This window comes from Anomaloglossus baeobatrachus, chromosome 6 (genome assembly GCF_048569485.1).
Source record: "Anomaloglossus baeobatrachus isolate aAnoBae1 chromosome 6, aAnoBae1.hap1, whole genome shotgun sequence".
NCBI lineage: Eukaryota > Metazoa > Chordata > Amphibia > Anura > Aromobatidae > Anomaloglossus > Anomaloglossus baeobatrachus.
In genome coordinates, this window is record NC_134358.1 from 145,941,792 (window position 1) to 145,968,946 (window position 27,155).

Genomic DNA, 27,155 nt, shown 5'->3' on the forward strand with positions numbered 1-27,155 from the left:
CTGCTTCTGTGCGCTGGTTGTTCATCTTTCCCGAGGCAGCACACGTTGCTACTTGTGACACCCCGGGAACGCCGAACACAGCTTACCTGCGGCTGCCGGCAATGCGGAAGGAAGAAGGTGGGTGGGATGTTACGTCCTGCTCATCTCCACTCCTCCACTTCTTTTGGATGATGATGTCGCTGTGACGCCGAACGTCCCTCCCCCTCCAGGAAGAGGATGTTCACCGCCCACAGCGACGTTGCTCAGCAGGTAAGTGCGTGTGACGGGGGTTTAACGACTTTGTGCGCCACGGGCAACTAATTGCCCGTGACGCACAAACAACTGGGGCGGGTACGATTGCTCGTGCGATCACACGATAGATCGTACCGTGTGACGCCGGCATTGGAGGGCACACCAAATTCACAGTTATAGAAGCTGTACACTGACTACTTTACATTGCATCAAAGTCTCATATTTTTATGTATCTAACTATCATATATATATATATATCTATATATATATATATAGATATATATATATATATATATATATATAGATATATATATATACTGGAAGGTGGCCCGATTCTAACGCATCGGGTATTCTAGAATTTACGTACTGTGTAGTTAATGTATGATTTTTGTTATATATATAGATGTTGTTGTGTGTAGTTGCCAAGTGTTTGTGTAGGGCACTGTAAATGCTCTGGGTGTTGTCTGGGTGGGGGGGGTGAGAGTGGTGTTGTTTGTGTGTTGTGTTGTGTGTGTTGCGTTGTTTGTGGAGCGCTTTGTGTGCTGCAGCATTGTGTGTGTGTGGTGCTGTGTGTGTTGCGCGGTTTGTGTGCGTGTGGCTGTGGGGTGCATGTGTGTGTTTTGGGGGAGGTATGTTTTGTGCAGTGTGTGTGTTGCGCAGTATGTGCGCAGTATGTGCGTATAATTGTGTATGCCGCGGTGTTTGTGTGTTGTGTGTGTGCGGCGTTGTCTGTGTGTGTGGGTGTCTGTGTAGGGCGGTGTTTGTGGTTCCCAGTGTGTGTGTGTGTGTGTGGTGTGTTGTGCAGTGCGCGTGTGGCGGTGTGTGTGTTTTGGGGGGAGGTGTGTACCCCCATCGTGCTCCATCCCCCATGCTGCGCACCCCCCATTGTGCTCCATCTCCCATGCTGCGCACTCCCCATCGTGCTCCATCCCCATGCTGTGCACCCCCCATCGTGCTCCATCCTCCATGCTGCACACCCCCATCGTGCTCCATCTCCCATGCTGCGCACCCCCCATCGTGCTCCATCCTCAATGCTGCACACTCCCATCATGCTCCATCCCCCATGCTGCACACCCCCCATCGTGCTCCATCCCCCATGCTGCGCACCCCCCATCGTGCTCCATCTCCCATGCTGCGCACCACCCATCGTGCTCCATCTCCCATGCTGCACACCTCCCATCGTGCTCCATCTCCCATGCTGCGCACCCCCCATCGTGCTCCATCCTCCATGCTGCACACCCCCCATCATGCTCCATCCCCCATGCTATAATAGTCCTCCTATTATACTCAGAGAGGAGTATAATAGGATGACTATAATAGGAGGAGTAGTCCTAGGGAAAGAGGAGTATAATGGGAGGAGTGGTCCTGGGCAAAGAGGAGTAAAATGGGAGGAGTGGTCATGGGGAAAGAGGAGTATAACGGGAGGAGTAGTTCTGGGGGGGGTGTATAGGTGCCCAACGTGTGCCGGGGCGGGGCCGAGCGGGCTAACGTGTGCTGGGGGCGGGGCCGAGCGGGCCACCGGGGGCGGGGCCGAGCAGGTCGCCGGGTGCGGGGCTGAGCAGGTCGCGGGGAGCGGGGCTGAGCAGGTCGCCGGGGCGGGGCTGAGGGGGCCAACGTGTGCTGGGGGCGGGACTGAGTGGGCCAACGTGTGCCAGGGGCAGGGCCAAGCGGGCCGCCGGGGCCGGGGCCGAGCGTGCCAACGTGTGCCGGGGCCGAGCGGGCAAGGCGTCAGCGTATGCCGGCTCCCTGCACATGTGCACCGGAAGCCGGTGTACGCTGGTAACCATGATACACATCGGGTAACTAAGGGAAGCTCTTCCTATAGTTACCCGATGTGTATCATGGTTACCAGCGTATACCGGCTCCGTCACGATCCCAGCATCGCAAGGTTATGTCCGTCGTGGGCGGGGCCGAGCGTGCCAATGTGTGCTGGGGGCGGGGACGAGCTGGCGAGGCGTCAGCGTATGCCGGCTCCCTGCACATGTGTACCGGGAGCCGGTGTACGCTGGTAACCATGATACACATCGGGTAACTAAGGGAAGCGCTTCCTATAGTTACCCGATGTGTATCATGGTTACCAGCGTACACCGGCTCCATCACGATCCCAGCATCGCAAAGTTATGTCCGCCGGGGGCGGGGCCGAGCGTGCCAACGTGTGCCGGGGGCGGAGGCCGAGCGGGCGAGACGTCAGCGTATATGCCGGCTCCCTGCACATGTGTACCGGGAGCCGGTGTACGCTGGAGCGGGCGATGCGTGCGGAGGGCCGGGGCGAGCGGCCAATTCATGCGGGGGGCGGGGCCAGGCCGAGGCGAGTGGCCAATCCGTGGGGGGGCGGGGCCAGGCCGAGCCCAGCGGCCAATCCCACAGTTGTCACTGTAACGACACTGTCACTGTAACGACACAATTTTGGAGCAAGACAGACAGACAGATAGACAGAAAGAATAAGGCAATTATATATATACTAGAAGGTTGCCCGATTCTAACGTATCGGGTAGTCTAGAATGTGTATGTAGGGTAGCAGATTGAATAATAATATAATCAGCAAGTCTTGAATAATGATGGTTCATTTCTTGCTCGTTGGTCTCCCGCTGTGCAGCACGCATCGGCGTATTTGACAGTGAGAGACCAACAATCTGAATGGGCAGGGAGCCGGCGTACACTGGTAACCATGTTACACAATTGGGTAACTATGCAAAGCGCTTTGCTTAGTTACCCGATGTGTACCATGGTTACCAGCATACGCCGGCTCAAGCACACATGTGCCGGGAGCCGGGGGTAAGGTGGTAACCGTGGTACACATTGGGTAACTAACGAAAGCGCTTTCCATAGTTACAGGATCGTGTACCATTTGTTACCAGCGTACGTCGGTAAGCTGATAATCATGGTACACATTGGGTAACTATGCAAAGCGACAGTGCTGGTTTATTTTTTGCTTGTTGGTCTCCTGCTGTGCAGCACGCATCGGCGTGTTTGACAGTGGGAGACCAATGATCTGAATGGGCAGAGAGCCGGGGTAAGCTAGTAACCGTGGTACACATCGGGTAACTATGCAAAGTGGTTTCCATAGTTACCCAATGTGTACACTGGTTAACAGCGTACGCCGGCTCCGGCACACGTGTGCCGAGAGTCGGGGTAAGCTAGTGGTTTCACACATCCGGCTTTTCTTGACTTTGTCGGATGCTGCGCGCTCCTGTAGGCTGGTTTCAGACGTCCGTGTTTTAGGTACGTGTGACATGCGTTTTGTAACACGGATGTCACACGTACCCATTTTGTTCTATGATGTGCTTCACATGTCCATGTTTGCACACGGACCGTGTGACTTTTCATGACTCCGCACGCACACACGCAGGTATCTCCGGCAGCACGGATGTCACACTGATGGCACACTGATGTGATCCATGCGACATCAGTGTAAAACATACCAGAGAAAATATGGGTCTTTTTAATAAAAATATTCTCTATATTTACTTCTCTCCAGCGATGCTGTCTCCAGCTCCTTATCGCCGCTCATTATACTCACTGAATATTCAGTGCCCTGAGGAGCTGGAAGCAGGAACAGCGCTGGGGACTTCAGTGCCGGGGACCGCATCGCTGGGTGAGTGTACAGCAGAGTATATGTGTGTGTGTATACATGCATGTGCGCTATGTGTGTATGCGCACGGTGTATCCATGTGTCTGCTGTGTGTGTGTGTGTGTATACATGCATGTGCGCTATGTGTGTATGCGCTCGGTGTATCTATGTGTGTCTGCTATGTGTGTATATGTGCTCAGTGTATGTGTGTATACATGCATGTGCGCTGTGTATGCGCTCGGTGTATCCATGTGTCTGCTGTGTGCATGGGATATTGTGAGGAGGGGGCAGCATGCATGGGACATTGTCCTCACATCATGCTGCTCCCTCCTCACAATGTACAGATCATATTTCATAATCGAGGAAGGTGTGGTGGATATACAGTAGTTTATAAGGGAGGGCAGTGTGGTGTTTATTAGGGGCAGTGTCACAGTCACAGTATATAAGTGGGGATGGTGGGAATATTTTATACTCATGCTATGTTTTGATGTGCCTGTGGTGATTCCCATTGGGGGGGGGGGTTCGTTTCTTATTGATACTTTTTAAAGTGTGCTACAGAGTAGATCTGCCTTAAACAGATGTCGTGTGCGAAAACTCAGTTTTACGTTGTCACTAAGGGGCGCGACCACTTAAAGTGCCTAGGGCAGCACGAAGGCAAAATACAGCCCTGGCTGTGTGTGTGTATACATGCATGTGCGCTATGTGTGTATGCGCTCGGTGTATCTATGTGTGTCTGCTATGTGTATATGTGCTCAGTGTGTGTGTGTATACATGCATGTGTGCTGTGTATGCGCTCGGTGTATCTATGTGTGTCTGCTGTGTGTGTATACATGCATGTGCGCTATGTGCTCAGTGTGTGTGTATACATGCATGTGCGCTGTGTGTATGCGCTCGGTGTATCCATGTGTGTCTGCTGTGTGTGTGTGTTTATATATATGCATGTGCGCTGTGTGTATGCGCCCAGTGTATCCATGTGTGTCTGCTGTGTGTGTGTATATACATGCATGTGCGCTGTGTGTATGCGCCCAGTGTATCCATGTGTGTCTGCTATGTGTGTATATGTGCTCAGTGTGTGTGTGTATATATATGCATGTGCGCTGTGTGTATGCGCCCAGTGTATCCATGTGTCTACTATGTGTGTATATGTGCTCAGTGTGTGTGTGTATATACATGCATGTGCGCTGTGTGTATGCGCCCAGTGTATCCATGTGTGTCTGCTATGTGTGTATATGTGCTCAGTGTGTGTGTGTATACATGCATGTGCGCTGTGTGTATGCGCTCGGTGTATCCATGTGTGTCTGCTGTGTGTGTGTGTATATACATGCATGTGCGCTGTGTGTATGCGCCCAGTGTATCCATGTGTGTCCGCTATGTGTGTATATGTGCTCAGTGTGTGTGTATACATGCATGTGTGCTATGTGTGTATGCGTCGGTGTATCCATGTGTGTCTGCTGTGTGTGTGTGTGTGTGTGTGTGTGTGTGTGTGTGTGTGTAACCGTACACTGTAAAGGACAGTGGCTGCACCGCAACTTCCTGGTCACATGAAAACACGTGATCGGAGGTTGTCGCGCGGCAACTGTAGTGTACACAGTGCACGGGAGCGCGCCGGATGCGACAAAGTGGAGAAAAGGTAAGCGACAGTGCTGACGGGAGCCGGGGTAAGCTAGTAACCATCTTACACATCGGTAACTAAGGAAAGCGGTTTCTATAGTTACCCGATGTGTACTATGGATACCAGCCTACGCCGGCTCCGGCACACGTGTGCTAGTGGCTTTTCTCCACTTTGTCTTGCGGTGTGGGCTTCAGGTGCTGCAGCAGTCACCTGGGTGTCGGGCGTCTCCGTGTGGGTTCGGGGAATGCGTGCGGGTGGACGGGGCCAGGGCGAGCATCCAATGCGTGAGAGGGCGGGGCCTGGCCAAGCGTCCAATGCGTGCAGGGTGCCGGGGCGAGCGGCCAATCCATGGGGGTGGGGCCAGGGCGAGCCGAGCGGCCAATCCGTGCTGGGGGGGCGGGGCCATGCCGAGCCCAGCGGCCAATCCACTGGTTGTCACCGTAAGGACACAATTTTGGAGCAAGACAGACAGACAGACAGACAGAATAAGGCAATTATATATATAGATATGTACGCAGACATGTATCACAAATAATAAACAGTTGACAAAATTATCCACTCAATGTTGTTAATTACATTTGTTAGCAACATTAACAATTTTCCTGCTGTGCACAGTAAAACAAACAAAAGTTAATTTGTAAATCTCAACAGACCTAATATGCCAATTGGTTTCTTCACAGTCAACATAAAATGCCAGTTTTAAAAATTACTGAAATCTCATAATTATTCAACCCCTTCATGACAAGCACCTTTAGGACTAGCACCTTTGGATGTTACGACCTACACCAAACATGATGTATTGTCAGACACCAGCAACTGGCAGCTTTCCTAATGAATTTTGCCCATTCCCCATGGACACTGATATCCAAAAACTAAAGTTTTTAGATTGTCAAGAGAGTGATCCAAAAAGTTAACAGAAGAAATAGTTGTCTTGCAAAAACAAGGAAAATGTTCCAAAACATAACAGAAGCATTGAATTTTCATAGAGAGACATTATTAAGCAGAGTTTACAGCATCAAAGTTAAAGGAACACTGTTACATCACCTGGATGTGGCAAAAAGAGGAAGCTCAAACTGGCTACTACCAGATTCCTGAGAAGGCAAGTTTTTTTTTTGGGTCTATAGCTCAATGATATGTCTGGAGGAGGAAGAACGAGGTCTACACTTAAAAGAATTCCCTGCCTAAAGTGAAGCTTGATGGCGGTGTGGCGCCCCTGACCTGGTCAGGCACCACTGAGTACTGCACCCATGCTGGGGACAGTACAATACAGGTAATCCAGAAGGCTGACCGGGGTGTGGTACACAGGCGCATAGTGATCAGGTCTCACACATGTACCCATGAGAGGACCCCTGGGGATCCCAGGAGGGGGAAAAGCCTTGACCTTCACTGGAATAGTGGAGGGGGCCAAAAGCCTCCATCTCCTCTCAAGGGGTGTGGTAAGAGAGTCTGGTTGCTAGGTGGCGTAGGCAAGAACAGGAGAGGAGGGGCAGTGAGTCAGTTAGAGCAGAACTCCATAGGGCTCAGTGAGGAGCAGACCTGTGGGGCTGTTGCTGTCTAACAGCGCCCGCGCAGTGGCTACTGACGGGGGAGAACGGTCAACTAGGAGTGCTACCCGAAATCCATCTTCAGCTAAAGAGAGAGCAACGGAGTGGGAAGTAAGGAGACTGCTAGAGAGTACCAGGCCCAAACGGGCGGCAGATCCCGAAGCGGAGATAGATCCAGCTTTCTTTTGCTAAACCTGCCGGTGTGGGGCTCTCAAAGCCCACACCACAACACCACAAAAGCCGCAGCCACGTAACCACAGTTAGGGCCCATAGGTCACAGGAGGCAAGCAGCTGGAGTGGCCTGGTCCGGGGAACAAGCAAACGGCAAACGAAGGGGAGAGAGGCTGCAGCATCTTCCCTGGGTGACCCCCATAGGGACTAAAAGTCGGGGTTACCCCAAACCACCAAGGGCTAAGGAAGGCGAGTCAGTAGTCACCCTCATAAAGTCAGCCTGAAGGATACCTGGTTCCCACCTGGTTCATCTCAGCTACGCCCGGGCTACTCACCCTGCCATCAAATGTGAGTAAAGCCCTTGAAAGACATTTCTGCCTGTGTGAGTCATTCTGCGACTTGTAGTACTACGCATCTACACTGGACCCTGGGGCATGCCTCACTCTCAGGAGGCTACTACATCTGACTGCACATATCATCAGCCCCAGGCACCCCTAACCTGCAGTGGCGGTCCCCACTGACCGCAATACTGAGAGTGGCGTCACGACAAGAAGAAGATCTCCTACCTGTGACCAGATCCAGCTACGTGGAGTCCCTGAAGGTAATGCACCGACACAACACCTGTGGGGCTTCACATCTGGCGTCACGAACAGGATAAGGACTAGACCTGTTCAGACAGGTGACCATGTGCCTGGGCGGTCCGCTTGAAAAATTGGAAGCGCCGCCATATTGCCACCATGAAAAGCGCGCTGAAAAACAACAGCAGCCCGCGCTGGAAGAAGTTACCGCCCACGAAGAGGTGTGGCTACCCAGAGATCCCCTGCAGAGTTCTGACCTTGCCAGCTATGAGAGTGGAAGCGTTCAGAGACGGCGGGAAGGAAAGAGAGCCAGAAGCCTGCTGCTGGGAGAGGAGCTGCTGAAAGAGGCAGAGCAGAAACTGAACAGCTTGCTATCAGAGGCAACGGCGAGTCCACAGCTGGAGAGTCGTGCAGAAGAGGGCGCAGAAGAAATGGCGTCTGACCGCAGAAATCCAGAACCGGGCTCCGCTGCCTGGTGGTATCGGGAGCTGGCCCAGTTCTGCGACCGACTGGAGACCCGGGTTGTGGAGCAGATCCGGGAAGAACGAATGGAAATGCTGGAGATGACCGCGGCGGTTCGGGCCTATGAAAGGAGAGCCGCGCGCCGAGTGCCGGACAGGACGGCGATGACGCAGACCCCGATGCTGCCACCGGTGGGTGAGTCGAGTGATGCCCCGGCCAGCGCAAGTGCCCCGACCCCTGCTGCCACGCCCGCGGTCCCCGAAGAGGCGTCCGGTGCGGCGACGCTGAAGCAGGCCGCAGCCACGCCAGGTGCGGCCTTCCAAGCCCCAGCGGCCGCCGCGATGCCCTGCTCGGCCCACCAAGACCCGGTCCCTGCAGCAACGCCCAGTCCGGCCCGCAAAGAACCGGCTGCCACCGCGACCCTCATCCGCGTCGCAGGCGTAACGCTGACCCAGGCCGCCGCCCTGCTAGGCCCGGCCCGCCGAGACCCCACCGCCGCAGCAACGCTCGTCCGCGCCGCAAGTGAGGTGCTGAACCAGGCCGCAGCCACGCCAGGCGCGGCCCGCCAAGCCCAGACTGCTGCAGCGACGTCCAGCCCAGCCTGCACAGAGCCCCCTGCAACAGCGACACAGATCCAGGCCGCCGCCATGCCAGGCCCGGCCCGCCAAGACCAGGCCGCTGCCATCCAGGGCGCGGCCCGCCAAGACCAGGCCGCCGCCATCCAGGGCGCGGCCCGCCAAGACCAGGCCGCCGCCATGCCAGGCGCGGCCCGCCAAGAAGAGATTACCTCATCATTTACCCCGGCCTGCAAGGCCAGAGCAGACACCGCTCCCCAGTCCAAAGAGGTCCCTGCTAGGAAGACCCTGATAGGAGAGGACCCCGAATACTGGAAGCTGAAGGCTGACCTAGAGGCCCAGTTCCCACAAGAGATGGTGGATCGGTATCTGCTCCCTCCGCATACCCCCAAGGAGATTCAGGCAACCCCTGCAGCCGCGCCAGAGAGTCCACCGCCCAGACCAGCTGAGGACCACTCATCTCCAGCGCTACCACAACCAGAGTGCAGCGAAGAACTAAGGGGGAGAGGAGGGCAAGAAGCTGAGGAGCTGACTCCGGAGCCATCGGCAGTGGAGCAATACTCAGAGCCGGAGATGTTACCCTATTCACGGTGGGATGAAGAGGACTTGACACCGTCTGCTGACGAAGATCAGCCCAGAAACCTCACCTGGGGCCCTGCAGGCATTGAGGTAACAGCCCAGCAAAACCCAGCCCGCAAGACAAGGCGTCGCAACAGAACAACGCTGTCCCCTGCACCACAGTCTCCAGAGCAGAGAGAAGTCACAGCCAGAGACCTACAGGAGAAAAGGTTACTGAGAAGGTCCAAAGCCCAGGTCAGAGGACCCCTTTGCAGAGGAGTAGTGGAAGATTTCAATTTGAGAAGTGGATATGGATTCATTGTAGCCCCTGGTATCAAAGAAGGGATATTTGTCAACAGAAGAGATGTGAGCGCTCATCTGCCTAGAGGACACCCTGGCAGAAACCTAAAGATGGGAAATACAGTACAATTCACTATGCATGAAGGCGAAAGAGGATTGTATGCGCTTGATGTAGCACCATGTCCCAAAGAAGAAAGAAAAGACAGAGATAAAGAAACAGATGCAGCAAAGGAAACAGATGAAGATCAAGAAAGAAAAGACAAGGAACCTACAGATGAAACTACCTCAGACGACGACAAAGAGCAAGAAAGCAACAGGTGCCGCAGCCCAACAGGCCCAAGCCCTGGTGAGGAGGAGTCTGCATAAGTTCAAGTAAAGTACAGCAAGTTTTGACCAGTTTGAAAAGTTTTGTTTTGCAACGTTCACGTTTAAGCATGTGCCCACATAAACTTGTGTGAGAAAACCATAAACCTTAAGGCTATGAACTGGCTATAGCCACAAACTCTCGCAGTGTAAATAGTTACACCAAAAGGGCACCACCACCACCAGAGTCAGCCTGTTTAGGGGCTTGGCTTGTCTGCAACCAGGAGGAGCCCGTCCGTATATAGGGCCTTGGCTCACCTGCGACCAGAGAGCATGCCTGTTTATGGGGCCTGGCTCTCCACCACAAAGAGGGTACCTGGTCAGCACCAACTGTGGAGGCCGCCTCTGCATCCTGCCAGAAGAGGCTGAAGGCGCGGATCCACCAGGCCAGGTATACCCTGAAACCACCAGCCCATGAAAGCCGCCTCTACATCCTGCCAGAAGTGGCTGAAGTCGCGGCCAACGTGAAAGGGTTTTGGGTGGGTTAACGGACTTGTGGGTGGAGGGTGGTGATGTATGGTACCTGGTGCTTTTAAAATGTTTTACATGTTTTAATGTTTTATGCATTTTTTAAAATGTTGTCTTGCAGCCCGAGGACGTGCTGGTGATAACTAAGGGGGAATGTGGCGCCCCTGACCTGGTCAGGCACCACTGAGTACTGCACCCATGCTGGGGACAGTACAATACAGGTAATCCAGAAGGCTGACCGGGGTGTGGTACACAGGCGCATAGTGATCAGGTCTCACACATGTACCCATGAGAGGACCCCTGGGGATCCCAGGAGGGGGAAAAGCCTTGACCTTCACTGGAATAGTGGAGGGGGCCAAAAGCCTCCATCTCCTCTCAAGGGGTGTGGTAAGAGAGTCTGGTTGCTAGGTGGCGTAGGCAAGAACAGGAGAGGAGGGGCAGTGAGTCAGTTAGAGCAGAACTCCATAGGGCTCAGTGAGGAGCAGACCTGTGGGGCTGTTGCTGTCTAACAGCGCCCGCGCAGTGGCTACTGACGGGGGAGAACGGTCAACTAGGAGTGCTACCCGAAATCCATCTTCAGCTAAAGAGAGAGCAACGGAGTGGGAAGTAAGGAGACTGCTAGAGAGTACCAGGCCCAAACGGGCGGCAGATCCCGAAGCGGAGATAGATCCAGCTTTCTTTTGCTAAACCTGCCAGTGTGGGGCTCTCAAAGCCCACACCACAACACCACAAAATCCGCAGCCACGTAACCACAGTTAGGGCCCATAGGTCACAGGAGGCAAGCAGCTGGAGTGGCCTGGTCCGGGGAACAAGCAAACGGCAAACGAAGGGGAGAGAGGCTGCAGCATCTTCCCTGGGTGACCCCCATAGGGACTAAAAGTCGGGGTTACCCCAAACCACCAAGGGCTAAGGAAGGCGAGTCAGTAGTCACCCTCATAAAGTCAGCCTGAAGGATACCTGGTTCCCACCTGGTTCATCTCAGCTACGCCCGGGCTACTCACCCTGCCATCAAATGTGAGTAAAGCCCTTGAAAGACATTTCTGCCTGTGTGAGTCATTCTGCGACTTGTAGTACTACGCATCTACACTGGACCCTGGGGCATGCCTCACTCTCAGGAGGCTACTACATCTGACTGCACATATCATCAGCCCCAGGCACCCCTAACCTGCAGTGGCGGTCCCCACTGACCGCAATACTGAGAGTGGCGTCACGACAAGAAGAAGATCTCCTACCTGTGACCAGATCCAGCTACGTGGAGTCCCTGAAGGTAATGCACCGACACAACACCTGTGGGGCTTCACAGCGGGTCTGATGGTCTGGCACTGCTTTACTTCTTCTGGCACTGGAAACTTACAACTGGTGAGGGGCATGACGGAATAAATAAAGTATCAGGAAATCCCAGTAGAAAATGTCATGACTCCTGTGAGGAAGCTGAAGCTTTGGCATCATTGGACTTCCCACCAGATAATGGTCACCAGATATAGCATACCTCAAATTGAACAAAGACTTTGTTTCAGAAAAAGTCCTGGCATATTTTGTAGTGGCCATAACAGTTTCCTTATTTAAACCCCATAAATCTTTGTTGGGATTTGAAAAAGGAGATTGCAGCACACAAACCCAAGAATGTTAGTGAGCTGGAGGCCACTGACCGTGAGGAACATCCTAAGCTTCAACCAGGAACACTGCCAGATGCTTGTGTCTGCATCACATTCTGCATGTCATAGGAGCTAAAATGTGCTGTACAAAACACTAAGGATGCTTGTCATGAACAATTCTGAGACTACAGTAGTCATTAGAAGTGGTATTTTGTGTTATATTAGTTGTGTTGAGTTATTTAAATTATTCTTGTTTCTTTCGTTTATTGCAAACAGCAGAAAGGTTGTACATGTTGCTAATAATCCTAATTTTGCCATAGGGGTTAAATAATTTGGATTGCGCCTGTATTTATATAATTTATAGCGAACGATAAATAACAGATTTTCTTACTTTACTTGTAATTCAATATTTAGATCATAGATGATTTATCTTACTAAACTAATTTCATTATTGCACCTAAGTGGTGGCAATATGAAGTGTTTCTACCATCAGTAGGCACAGTGGAGATGTTAGCATAGCACCAATTCCATATTTTTATCTCTACTAGTTTTCAGCAGTGCGAGCCTCTGTCACTACAGTAGTTTTGGGAAAATCCACCAGAGGTGGTCGGTAAAATGCGTTTCCCAAATTAGGCAAAACCTACTCAATGCTGCATCCACTTTAAGACAATGTTTTCCAATGTTTCCCAACCTCCAGACCTCAGGGCCTCAGCAGATCGTTTTCAAGATTTCTTTAGTATTGAACAGGTGAGAGAAAATGTGGCAATTTCTGATGTCTTGATAATGATTCCATCACCTAAGGAAATCCTAGAAACACGATCTCTTGAAGTCCTGAGGATCAGAGTTTGCGAAACACTGAGCTAAGAGAATAATTTTCTCTCTTGGTTAATATCCAAGCTAGGATTTCCAACTATCCAGAGATTTCCAGAAAGTCCATAAAAATTGGCCACGTTTTACCTCTGTCCATATGAAAAAAAATTGATGCATCCATGATTTTTTTAAGCCGAAGAAACTTGTACAAATTATTATAACTACAATTATCATCATATTACAATTCACTATGAATGAAGCCAACATCTTCATATCATATGGATTGTAGACAGGCATCACCTAAATGATTCATTAAGGTTCTTAAAAATGTCTGTTAAAAAGGGGTGGTTGTCTGTTATTTTTTGAGAAGCTGTATAAAAGAAAATAAAGTTGGCAATTCTGTTCCAAACTATTTCATTTCCAAATCTCAACAGAAGGGTTTTTAACAAAGAAATCTATACTTTAATCATGGCCAAAGCTTTTTATGTAATTTTCACTCTTAGACCTTATTTACATATATAAAATAATAAGGTAGCACAAATTGAGCTGTCACCAGGTTTACACTGCTCAATTTAAGAGGCGCATAGCATAGTGAAAAAAATTGTAATCACTTAGGGCATGTGCACACGTCACATCTTTCAGATGGTTCTGTTCTGAAACCTTTCTGAATAATCTCCCTAAAAATACTGAAAAAGATTGAACTTATATAGTTCTATGTAAAAACAACACGCTGTTCAAACGTTCAAACGTTTGATTTTCTTTCAACCAGTTCAAGATTCAAAAGACGTCAGTGGTTAAAGGGAATCTGTCAGCAAGTTTTTGCTACCTCATCTGAGAGTAGCATAATGTAAGCAAAGAGGCCCTGAGTTCAACAATGTATTACTTATATTTCTGTGTTCAGCTGTTCTGACACAGTGAAATATTTTAGATTTTGCATGTAACAGAGCTCTGTGACCTGCCCCTACCCACACCAGGCTTTCAGTGTACATAGTCAAAAACCTATAATCACAGACAGGGCTGAGTCGGACTAGAGCACTGCTGAGACCCACTAATGATAAAGATAAGAGGCTTAAGCTCACATTAAAGGTAAACAAAAAAAAACCTGTGAGATACCAGACACAGGAGTGAACTGTCTGTTTTAAGGCTATGTGCGCACGTTGCGTAAATACATGCAGTTACGCTGCGCTTTCTAGCGCAGCGTAACTGCATGCATCCTGCGTCCCCTGCACAGTCTATGGAGATTGTGCAGGGGCCGTGCGCACGTGGCGTCTTAGAGCGCAGCGCTTCGGCTGCTGCCCGAAGCGCTGCGTTCTAAGAAGTGACATGTCACTTCTTCCGTGCGCTTTGCCGGCAGCTCCTGCTCTGTCTATGGCAGGAGTTGCAGGCAGAGCGCATGGAATCGGCTTTTTGTTTTTTCTCTACGGACATTTTCTGCAGCGATTTGAAGCGCACGTGTGCTCTTCAGATCGCTGCAGAACTTTCTGCAGGGCTAGTATGCAACGTGCGCACATAGCCTAACTCTTGCAGCATGCTATCTTCAAGTTACATTGCAGAAACCTCCTGACAGAGTCCCTTTAAAATAAGTGACCTGACCATTCTTCTGGCGTCTTCTGTTTGGAAGGCACCACTGCCTGTGAAAACAAGTCTATGAGGAACTAAAAAATAACAGGTGGAAGATGCTGGATGTCTTTTGAAATGTTTTGAAAATGGCACAAGAAAACTCAGTCATTTCCACTATGTGTACTTGCTCCCAAATCCTCAACATTCATGTAATTAGTTACATTTACAAGATATAGAGACACATGTGTTAATTTGGAGTACAGCGTATGGCATTTTATCACAGAGCCCCAGTCATTGTTCTCTTCATTATTGTATGTAGGAAAACTGCAAAGACTTTCATACATTATATACATAGAACATTTTTTACTTATTTTTATGGACAGTTGTACTCATTTCGCATTGCCGCTTTTTGACAGTCTGTATCTAATTATGTACATGTAAATGAGCTGTACAGTTTACAAATCATTTGTTATGGAAAAATATTAATGTGCTGTTTAGTTAGTTGTTTTAGCATTTCATTTAGCAGCAAATTGCCAGAAGTTTGTTTAAAAATTATCAAAGCTTACACAGATCAGATATTTTAATTTGCAATTAGCTACAGTAAACAAAAGATATCAAATGCTTTTTTTTTCTTTTGTATTTTGTTTTCTGTGATCTAATTAATACTCTGATATGCTGCATATGTTTATTGCTGCGTTACATAGTTATTACGCCAGCAAATAAAAATGTAAAAGGTTAATACTAGCACAGATGACATACTATGAAGGCAACGTTGGTTTCCTGAAATCTAATTAACACTCAAATGTGCTACATACAGTATGTGCATCGCTGCTTTACTTGCTTATTTACACTTACAAATACGACTTTAAAAGGTTAATAGCATAGATAACATCATATACATGCTTACAGCATGGGTACAACAAGCCCAGTTGCAGCAGCAGTTCCGGCAGTCCAGCAGGAAATAGTAAAATAGAATCCGAGAGCGATAAACAGTGCGGGAAATCCAAACTTTTCATGACTTCCACGCTCAAAGAGAATCATGATCCCTTGTTTCCCATTTTTACCCAGAAGAGCAGCAGCTGTAAAACAAGAAAACAGCAGAAAAACTGTAGCGAAATGTATTCCTGTGAAAAATAGTAAGAGACAGATACTGAATGGCTAGAAATGTATGTCATCTACATTCTACACAAAATAAAACCTATAAATATCCAGGCACCTAAAATAGAGATAACAATGGCTGGTTTGTTTTGAATTATATTATACAAAAAAGAATTCAAACAACTGAAAAATATGCAAATTTATATTAACTTTATTCATGGATAATAATAATAATAATAATAAACAATTAAATGAAATTGGGAGAATTACACTAAACAAAATACAAAAGATTGTATAGGAATATTATTACATGTACAGAAGATTAAACTACAGTGCAAACAGCCTCTGATCACACAAGACATATTATATGCATACATCAGCACTACAGTAGTTTACTATTGTTATGGCAATCAGCCAAGGGCCACGTGCCAGTGAATTGCGTCCACGGAGGGAAAAACGAAGCCAGCTCTGACAGTCATTTGATTCCCCATCTGGTCAATGCTCGGAGGTTATATTTATTGAAAAACTTTAACATACAAGTCAATACACACCAACATTATTGGTTACTTTTCAATCCTCACATAATGATTGGCTACACCCTTGTTTGTGAGAGTGGAGTGATACTGTGATCGGATATGTGTGTGTGTGGCACCCAGGGGGCAGGGGGATGTCAGGCATGGGTGTTTCTCGTACCTGCATTACCTTACTCGTCGCTGGACTGGTGTGATGATCTGGGATGTCGCGATGTCGCGGTGGCCTGCCCGGCTTCATGCCCCAAGGTGTACACCAAAAGGAGGGAAGATGATGGGGGTAGTAGTAGGATAAATGTTGTGACGCCACCAGTGATATGCGGCCAGGCATTTAGCCACCGCTGCTATCGCTGTCCTCCGGGGCAGATGGTAATAGTAGCCAGAGATGGTATCACTCCCCACAGGTGGAGTGGGCCCCGGGGAGGATAGTGAGAGGAGTAGTAATGGCGTTTGGCGCCGAGGTGTGGGGCGGCGGTGCCAGTAATAAAGAGTCAGAGTCTGCTGCTGTATTTCCAGGTGTCTTTACTCACAGTTCGTGCCGCTCGCCCGGGTAATACCGGTCACTTGCTGTGATCAACTCCGTCGACCCAGGGTAAGTTAGGAGAAGCCACTGGTGTTGAAAAGAATAAGAAAGTCCTTTTCTAGAGTTTCCCTTCCCACTGTGAGGCACTTGGGCTGAGCGCTACGCTCCAAGCCCTAGGCCCTGTGAGGAGAAGGAAGAGGTGGTGTTGTGTCACAGAACTGATGTCCCGGGTAGACTGACTGAAGATTGTGTGTGTTTGCTCCTCTTCTACCCCAAGTGGAACCCACCCCCCAGGTGGTTATCCTAGTGACCAGGGAATTCCCATACGTCGTGATGGCCAACCCCCTGCCTACCCTAGCACATCTCACCAGAGAGAAGGCTCCTAAGCTATATGTAAAGTGTGAATGTGGAACACCGGTGATTAGCCCCCTCCTTACCTCGAAGCGAATACTGCAATTTGAATGAGCTGTAATACTCTATGGCGACTGAAGCCTCAGGGGCGCCACATGTGTTCATGTGTGTGTGTGTGTATATGTGAGAGAGTGGAGTGATATTGTGATCGGAAATGTTGTGTGTGCTTGTGTATGTGTATGAGTCTGTCGTGATACTGCGAATGGATATGTGTGTGAGAGCAGAGTGATACTGGGAACCAATGTGAAAATTAGTGAGAGAAAAGTGATCAGATGTGAGTGTGTCTATGAGAGCGGAGTGATACTGTGATCGGATGTGTGTGTGTGTGTGTGTATGAGGCCATATTGATACTGCGATCGGATTTGTGTGTGTGTGTGTATGTGTGTGTATGAGAGCAGAGTGATACTGCGATCGGATATGTGTGTGAGAGCAGAGTGATACTGGGACCCGATGTGAGAGTAAGTGAGAGAAAAGTGATCAGATGTGAGTGTGTGTGAGAGTGCAGTGATACTGCAATCGGATATGTGTGAGAGGGAGCAGAGGGATACTGGACCCGATGTGTGTGTGTGAGCGGAATGGCGAGTGACCTGACAGCAACGCAGATCACTCCACCATCCACCATCAACACTTGCCAGCTGTTGTTGTTTGGGATCTGGTGTGAACGATTTTTTTTGGGGGGGGAGCTGTCTGATTTCTTTTGGAGCTGTTCTCTCTTTTCAGGCTGTCTTCTCTTTTTTTGGGCTATCTTCTTTATATTCCTTAATGTAGTGTGCTGCTGTATCCTTTAACGTTTTTTAGCTACCCAGACACTTCATTATTGAACCGCAACTAGGATTTTGGAGTAGGGCTTCCCTGACCCTGTAGTGATGAAATTCTATATAATTGTATATATCTCAGCTGTCCAAATTTTGTTTTGCTATAACGATTCTAATTAAGAATAAAATATTTTGCAATGGTTTACAATCTGAATGTAGACATATTGTGTATGGGGCCATAACTTTCAGAATTTCATTTGCTAAACTACACTGAACCTGAAATATTGGTTCACTTAAAAGAGATCAGCTGCTCCATTACAGGAAAGTGATAAAGTTGAGCTGTGCGTGGAAGCCTGTCGGCTCTAAACAGGGCTTCCACCATTGAACTAGCACTAGAGTTTCACTGAGTTTAATCTACAGAGTAGATACCAGAGTGCAGAGTGAACTGGCAATGTAAGGTTGCCTAGGTAGGCCAAACCAGATAGCTAAAGTCAGAGTTGGGAAGCAAACAGAGGGCTAGGTTGGTCCAAAGTCTGGAATGGGCACCAAAAGCTAACTCAGGCAGCAAAGTATTACCAGACAGCTTACCAGGGTCAGAATTCCAGGATAACTGGCAACTACAAGCAAATTGCATGTAGTTTATATAGGGTGCAGCTCTGCCCATTGCTCACACCAGAGAGTTAATTGTAGCTGCTAATTAGCTACTCTGCAAAATCATATTGACACCATGGCCAGATGGCCCTATAAATCCTAGCTGGAACGCACTTGCCTTATCCAGCATTGCTCACATTGCAAGTACGGTGTCGGCTATCCATTGAAGCAGAATTTGTAGGACTAGGTTAAGACACAAATGTCACAAACTATGCAAATTAGCTCTCTCCTAGAATAAAATAAACTCAAGTTCCACTGAGGAGAGGTTCTAATTTGCATAACAAACTTCTCTGAGAATCACTGGAGATACCTAACTTTCAATGCACTATAACATGGGATGTTTTCTGAAATTGCACATTACCAAAAACACTAGAGAGACATTTCCTCGCAACATAATATTTTCCGTAAAGGTTGTATTACCTTGATTAATTGTATTATTTGATTTTGGAAGGTCATCTGATCCAGGAACCATGGAGCCATGTGGACAATTATATTCAGCGACATCCCACACTTCATGACCACTATGGAAAGAGAAGACACATGATATTGAACTTTTCTTTGCCGTATCTTTGTCCACTCTCGCTACACAGATGGGAAATATATTTATAATGGCAGAGGTGTGACTTTAATTCAAAGTAATATCTGTGACTTGTCCCCTCCACTTATCACGTCCCATTTATAAAATAATTGGCTCCTAATGTAACAGACATGGTACAAAGACCTGGTGCATTGTTCTAGGGTTTAGGACCCTAATTTAGATCTCGCACATTTTTTGCCAGAATAAAATAATCCTCATTTTTTCTCAACCATAATCATTTTTATAAATACTTTTAAAACTGTTGCAGTATACAAGTATGTAAGTGTGGCGCCCCTGAGGCCTCAGTCACCACAGGGTACTGCATTTGATTTACAATGCTGTACTAATCCAGGTAAGAGGGAGCTAACCGCTGGTGTTTGGAGCTTTACACTTGCATAACATCCTGTGTTCATATGGGACACAGAAGAGAACAATCGGGAGAAGAGAAGGAGACAGGTCGCTGAGGGGTGCACCGAATGGCTCCCCATCAGGGGGACTAACTGGAATGAGTGCTTTAGAGCTATTCCAGGAGGAGAGGAGAGAGAGTACCAAAAAACCATGGACTCGTAGAAACGGGCATACTGGAGGAAGCCTGAACCGGGTGGACTGGGAGTAACTGAGACTACCGGGTGAGACTGAGGAGAACATGGCAACTGAGGGGAAGCTGAACCGCCCCCTTGAGGCTGGCGCAGACAGGTTGCAGAGCCCTAGGATGGACCATTCTTCAGGTTGCTTCATCAGATTCTGCAGGGTCGCGGCTGGACTAGGTAGTCCCCGGGCTAACCCCATTTTGAATGGGACACAACGTGGAACTGGAGGCCCCAAGTCGCTTCATGCCTCGGTGATCCACATTACACTACGAGCACAGAGGAGAAAGGTCTTACATGTTCACAGACACTGGTGGTTGCTCCCTGTTTATCCGGGATCGGCTGGGGCCCAGCACGGCAGTGACCAGTACCCCGAGGGCAGCCTTCTAATGAACTGTGAGTAAAAGACATGGACCCGCAACTGCTACCTCGGCCTGTTATTACCGGCGCCCCGCGCTTCAGCACCAACGGCCCCTTTTCCCAGGTCCCCACCGTCCACCCCGGGGCTCGCTCCGCCTGTGGGGAGCTGGACTACTTGAGCTGCTTCAACACCAGCCCCAGAGGACAGCAACATGTCGCAGTGGCGGACGATTCCTGGCCGAGCAGCACGGGTGGCGATGCAAAGCATCCCCCATCCCCATCCAACACCAATCCTGGGAGAGGAAAAGTCACAGGGAGGGTCAGCAGCAGAGGAGGCCGAGATCCCTGTCACCTCTGCAACCTGTGACACGCTTCCCAGGGACCCATCACACTCCTTTCATCCCCCTTTTACACCGGAAAACTTGCACCTGCCTGTTTGTTTGTCTTTACATGTAGCTGACGGGGCCACAGAGCGAAATCACTGGCCTGGTGACGAGTAAACCCCCTAGACCCCATCCCCCTGGGGCACTACATAAGTATAAAAGGCATGTACAGAACATTATTAAAACACATAAAATTGACTTATGGAATGTGTTCCTATTTTTTTGTAGTGATTTTAATGAAAATATTGATACATTTTGCCTAGTTAGGCTATGTTCACATTCAGCACTTTTTCCAGCATTTTATTATGCAAATAAAAGCTTAATTTTACTGTACCAGCAAAAGTTATGAGATGTGAAAAATCTCATGTAAACGCTTGTTTTATCTTCCAGATTGAACTTCAGAACAGCAGCGGGTTTTTTTGTTTTGTTTTGGTTTCTTTTTGTTTTTTTTAAATCTGCAGCACGTCAATTCTTTCAGAATTTTTACAGTGTTTTTGTGGTGTTTTTTCACCCATACAATGCAATGACAAAGTGCAAAACCAGCAACAAAAATAGGTTTTGCTGTATTTTTGCAGCAATTTTGCTGCATTTTTGGTGAATAAAACTAACTTTATTGAAGTAATCAAAAAGGGGTGGGAAGGGGAGGGAAACTGTCATGTCCCATGCCTGACTTAGTGTTGCTGAGTCATTGCTGGTATTCCTTCTCAGGGTTCCAGGTCGGGAGGGGTTAATTCCAACTCAGCTGCATTACATTCCTGTTACTGACCTGTGTTCTGTTCTGTTCTGTCCTGTCCTGTCCCGTCCTGACCTCCATTTCCTCCCTAACCCGATCTGACCTCCGTTTTACCCCTGACCCGATCTGACCTCTGTCTCCTGACGGACCCGACCTGTGCCTCCCGTCTTGTCCTTGTCTCTAAGTCTGTTCCCCTCTGGTCTCTAGTCCTCCTCTGTTCATCCGTCGCTTGCCTTTTTCCCAACCTCTGACCTGTGTCCCCGTTCTTGTCCTTGTCCACATCTGTCCCGCACCTGTTTTCGTGACTTCCTGGTTCCTGACCTTTTGGCTATCATCTGACCACACTTTGCCTTCTCCTGTACCATTGACAAGACCTCCTGTTGCAAATCCGGCTTGCTGACTACCCTACTGCCTCTAGTGGGCTTTCCAGCTTACTGTTCAATTAGGTGAGCTGCAGTGCTTCCCTTCCGGGCAGTGTTACATTAGTGCAGGCTTGTTTACTACCCTGTCGCCCCCTAGTGATTGTTCTGTTAACTACTCCCTGAAGCAACACTCCCTGTTTGCTTCAGTGTCTCCCATAGTATAGCATGACAAAAACTTTTAGCACTGCAGGTGTTCTCCTTCCCGCCTCTTTGTGATTACCGTCCCCGTTGGTTGCCGGCCCCGAGGATCCCGTTCACTGACTATGGATATTTTGCCATTGCTTGCATTATAGCAGTAATCTGATTTTATTTTCCTTTTTATGTACTATTGTCAAGATATAGATTTTGGACACTATATTAAGTAATTTTTCAGCAGTTGAGAATTATTAATATACCTTGGTTAGTCCAACTGCTAAATATTTGTATCTGAGCCTGGTTGCTTTGTAATTATAAGACTCAGCTAGGCTTCAGACAATAGTGTGAATTAAGGCCCCATTACACGCAACGACATCGCTAACGAGATGTTGCTGGGGTCACGGAATTCGTGACGCACATCCGGCCTCGTTAGCGACGTTGTTGTGTGTGACACGTACTAGCGACCGCTAACGATCAAAAATACCACATCGTTGATCGTTGAAACGTCGTTCATTTTCAAAATGTCGTTGATCTTCTGGGACGCAGGTTGTTCGTCGTTCCTGAGGCAGCACACATCGCTACGTGTGACACCCCGGGAATGACGAACAACAGCGTACCTTGCGTCCTCCGGCAACGAGGTGGGAGTATCGTTCATGCGGCTGCTCTCCGCTCCTCCGCTTCTATTGGTGGCGTTCTGTGTGACGTCGCTGTGATGCCGCACGAACCTCCCCCTTAGAAAAGAGGTTGTTCTCCGGCCACAGCGACGTTGTTAGGAAGGTAAGTATGTGAGACACGCACTAATGATTTTGTCCGCCATGGGCAGCGATTTGCCCGTGACGCACAAACGACGGGGGCGGGTGCGAACGCTAGCGACATCGCTAGCGATGTCACTGCGTGTAAAGCCACCTTTAGTCAAGCTTGTTTTAAGGAGAAAAACAAAATTATATTTTAATTTATTTGTTCACATAAGCCAGTGAATCTATTTAATTAGTGGACAAGAGATTATAGGTCATCACAGTGAGATATGTACTATTATCAAACATGCACCATGGACAAAACGCACAAATATATAAATTATGTGAGTTATCTCATTAATACAACCACTGGCCTAAGAATCATATGTTCTGGCTGATTTAAGCAGACCACGTAGACCACTTTAGGAAGAGCAGACAGGAGGGACAATGAGGAGCTGTCAATCAGGCCAGGTAAGAAGAGATTGAGTGCAAAGTTTTAATTGCACAGCTATTCTGGAATGTATTCTCAAAGCATACCTCACAAGCAATCCATATATTGCAAGAGATTAACACATTTGGGGAGAAATCAGATACACTGCTCTCCACTGAATTTAGGCTGGGGTCACATGTCCTGTAGTCAGCCTGCCATAACCCTCAGTCTGATACAGTGCCACACTATCAGCTCTACCCTCACCTACTGTATGCTCACCTATCCCTTGTAGACTGTGAGCCCTCGCGGGCAGGGACCTCTCTCCTCCTGTACCTGTCTGTGTCTTGTATTGTTTATGATTATTGCACTTGTCTCTATTATGTACACCCCTTTCACATGTAAAGCGCCATGGAATTGATGGCGCTATAATAATAATAAATAATAATAATCTGTTATTACGGATCCGTTAGAGATCCGTTTGGATTGTTATTTAACCATTTGTAACAGATCTGTTAAGAAAACAATGGATCCATTACAAATGTAAGTACCATGGATGGCTAAATAGAAATCCATTAACGGCTCTGTTGTAGATTCCCACGTTAAAAAAACATACGGCAGAAATCAGTTTCCCGTTCTGACGGATGATTACAGGACATGTGAACATAGCCTTACTGCAAAGTGCCACTTACCATACCCCTCTTCTCCTCTATTACCCTGTAAGTCTCTATTACCCTGTAAGTCTCTGTTTATTAAATAAATTCTTTGTCAGCCACAATTTTGTCTATAGGAGGAAGATATCTTAAGACCACGTCAACATTTATTTTTTCAGCGCAGAAGTGGTGCTTTAAATGTAAGTCACCTGCCCCTAGCATTATACTCGCCCTCCAGCATTTTCATACTTTTTTGGCTATGCTCCTGTCCCGCTGTGCCATCTCTTGTCTGTAAGTTCTGACTCCTGAAATCAGAAGGTACGTCACAGGCTCCCAATGCAAGTTTATGAAAACCAAAATTAGGCCAGAAAAAGGCTCTCATAAACTTGTATTGAGTTCTGACCTCCTGAGCGCTCCATAAAACACTATAGCTGCCTGCAGGTCACAAACCAAAGGACCAAAACCAAAAACATTGCAAAAAATATACAGCAATTTCAAAATTGCTATTTTTGTTTTTGGTTTTTACTCATTAACCCGTTTCAAAGAAGACACAGTAAAAAGTGATCTGAAAGTCATGTATTGCCCAAAATGTTATAAATGAAAACTACTGTCCAGCTTGTCCTGTAAAAAAACAAGCCCTCATACAGCTGTCAACAGAAAAACAAAATGTTGTGACTCCTAGAATATGACATTAACAAAGTAATTATTTTGAAGTGTAGTCCATGCAAAAGTAATAAAACAAGAAATGACCCAAATTATACCAGTAATGAATTCTTTAAGCTGCAAAATTTTAAGTGTAGAAATAAATATTAAATGGAATTTCCATCCAGAGAAAGTTAATAAAATGTTATCAATATGTTGTTTATACTCAAAAAGGATGACTTTAATGAAATACAACATTTGCAGCAAAACACAAGCCCCAATACGTCTACATCACATGGCTTTCAGAAAACACCAATGAAAAAAAACTTGTTTCCAAAAGGCCCAAAATAGCCCAGTCCCTTGGGGATTATTGTTATGTGCCGCGAGTTTGCTATTTCTAGATAAGTTTTAATTATAGTAAACTCATCTACCAGCCCTTAAGATATATCAGAGGGAAACTTGGAATTAATTATTTAAGTGATAATGAAAAAAAAATAAAATATATATATATATACACATATATATATATACGCGTGTGTGTGTATATATGTATATATATATATATATATATATATATACACATATACATATATATATACACATATATATATATATATATATATATATATTCGTCCATTGGACCGTAGTGAAGTTTTTCAGCGTTTAGTAACAATTATTTAATCACAAATCTTATACTGAAACAACACTTATTTCTGTAAATTAATTGTTCTCAAATCCTAAAAGTTTTGCAAATTGATATACTTTTACCTACAAGGATGCGTGCATATCAGCATCAAAAGCTATCAAATGGTGCCCACTAGTGGCTAACTTTGTTATTGCACATATACAGACCGCTCAGTAGATGATAGCAACAGGTTTATGTTGGTATTATTGTAACGGCGTTCATTATAAGGCCTTCACATATCTATTAATTTTTCTTTTGCATTTAATAAGGCTAAAACTAAAACCCGTTTTCATATTTTAATCAAGAGACAAAATAAATAGTGATCGGTGCTGAGTGTACTGTAAAAAAAAAAACAATTAGGATCCACTATTTACCCAAACACTGGTTCAAGCTGCAAATACATTTTCAGCATAATAATCTGAACTGTTCCTATATAGATACATTTTCTTTTAGTTTATTGTCATAATAAAATATTTATAGGGATTTAATGGTATACACTTACCCATGAGAGGAGTTTGTGAGGTCAGTCTTGGTAGGGTCTGGAGTACATGAGAAGAAATATGGTACGTAGACTGTTATAGTCAGTGTAACTGCCTAGAATGAAGATAGAAGTCATAAAGTCATGTGGATTCCTATAATACAATGATATTGCAATTTTTTTTTAAAAAAATGCATTGTGGCTCAAAGTGACAATTAAGTAGAGATGAGCGAACCGGTCGTGGTTCGGCTCGAGTTCGGTTCGTCGAACGGAGGTCTCGTTCGAGTTCAGTTCGTCGAACGTTTGACGAACCGAACTCGAACCGCATAGGAAACAATGGCAGGCAATCACAAACACATAAAAACACCTAGAAAACACCCTCAAAAGTGTCCAAAAGGTGAAAAACAACTCCCAACACAAACACATGGGAAAGTGACAAGGACATATACTCATGCAAAAACAAAAGAGCAGGACAAGGAAAAAGAGGAAGAGACACAGATATGAGTATATGCAAGGAAACGTCGATGCCATTACTGTGCAACTTGAGCCCTGCTCATTTTAGGCTTCCAATCTGGATAAATTGCCTGAGCTTGCCAGGTACGCCTTGGGGATCTTGTCGTGTCCTGCAGCCAGCGTTCTCTCGGAACCTGTCTTCAGTGCTGCTGGGGGTCTGCTGGCAGATAAGCACACGTGTCTGTCCACTGACAATGTGGACATGGCTCTCAGAGGACTTTTCTTCCCCTGGCTCATCCAGGGGAGGTGAAAGGCACGCGTATTTTTGAGAGTGCTTCATGCAAAGCATCTTTTTCTTTTTCAAAAGGGGGGTCAACTGATGCCAGTCAAGTGGGGTGTGTGTGGCCCAATTAGTGGCAATGAGGGAGACTGTGGTTGGAGTCCCCTCGCTGTGTTTGTAAAAGAACCAAGATGAACAAGTCATGGCTCTCAGAGGACTTTTCTTCCCTGGGTCATCCAGGGGAGGTGAAAAGCACGCGTATTTTTCAGAGTGCTTCATGCCAAGCATCTTTTTTTTTTTCAAAAGGGGGGTCAACTGAGGCCAGTCAAGTGGAGTGTGTGTGGCCCAATTAGTGGCAACGAGGGAGACTGTGGTTGGAGTCCCCTCGCTGTGTTTGTAAAAGAACCAAGATGAACAAGTCATGGCTCTCAGAGGACTTTTCTTCCCTGGGTCATCCAGGGGAGGTGAAAGGCACGCGTATTTTTGAGAGTGCTTCATGCAAAGCATCTTTTTCTTTTTCAAAAGGGGGGTCAACTGATGCCAGTCAAGTGGGGTGTGTGTGGCCCAATTAGTGGCAACGAGGGAGACTGTGGTTGGAGTCCCCTCGCTGTGTTTGTAAAAGAACCAAGATAAACAAGTCATGGCTCTCAGAGGACTTTTCTTCCCTGGGTCATCCAGGGGAGGTGAAAGGCACGCGTATTTTTGAGAGTGCTTCATGCAAAGCATCTTTTTCTTTTTCAAAAGGGGGGTCAACTGATGCCAGTCAAGTGGGGTGTGTGTGGCCCAATTAGTGGCAATAAGGGAGACTGTGGTTGGAGTCCCCTCGCTGTGTTTGTAAAAGAACCAAGATGAACAAGTCATGGCTCTCAGAGGACTTTTCTTCCCTGAGTCATCAAGGGGAGGTGAAAGGCACGCGTATTTTTCAGAGTGCTTCATGCCAAGCATCTTTTTCTTTTTCAAAAGGGGGGTCAACTGATGCCAGTCAAGTGGGGTGTGTGTGGCCCAATAAGTGGCAACGAGGGAGACTGTGGTTGGAGTCCCCTCGCTGTGTTTGTAAAAGAACCAAGATGAACAAGTCATGGCTCTCAGAGGACTTTTCTTCCCTGGGTCATCCAGGGGAGGTGAAAGGCACGCGTATTTTTGAGAGTGCTTCATGCAAAGCATCTTTTTCTTTTTCAAAAGGGTGGTCAACTGATGCCAGTCAAGTGGGGTGTGTGGGGCCCAATTAGTGGCAACGAGG

At 47.4% G+C, this 27,155-nt stretch overlaps 1 protein-coding gene and 1 long non-coding RNA gene across 3 annotated transcripts in view; one reads left to right on the forward strand and one right to left on the reverse strand.

The window, feature by feature from the left end:
• Positions 1-27,155, reverse strand: part of LOC142244156 (chloride channel protein D-like) — a 265,090-nt gene that overhangs the window by 179,977 nt on the left and 57,958 nt on the right. The window contains exons 8-10 of the mRNA XM_075316355.1: positions 25,207-25,298; positions 18,787-18,887; positions 15,306-15,477 (exon numbers count right to left, since the gene is read on the reverse strand). Coding sequence (XP_075172470.1) covers positions 15,306-15,477; positions 18,787-18,887; positions 25,207-25,298 — 365 coding nt within the window. The remainder of the gene's footprint in view (positions 1-15,305; positions 15,478-18,786; positions 18,888-25,206; positions 25,299-27,155) is intronic.
• LOC142244157 (uncharacterized) overlaps positions 1-27,155 on the forward strand; it is a 113,931-nt gene that overhangs the window by 37,142 nt on the left and 49,634 nt on the right. The gene's annotated exons all lie outside the window — the stretch shown is intronic.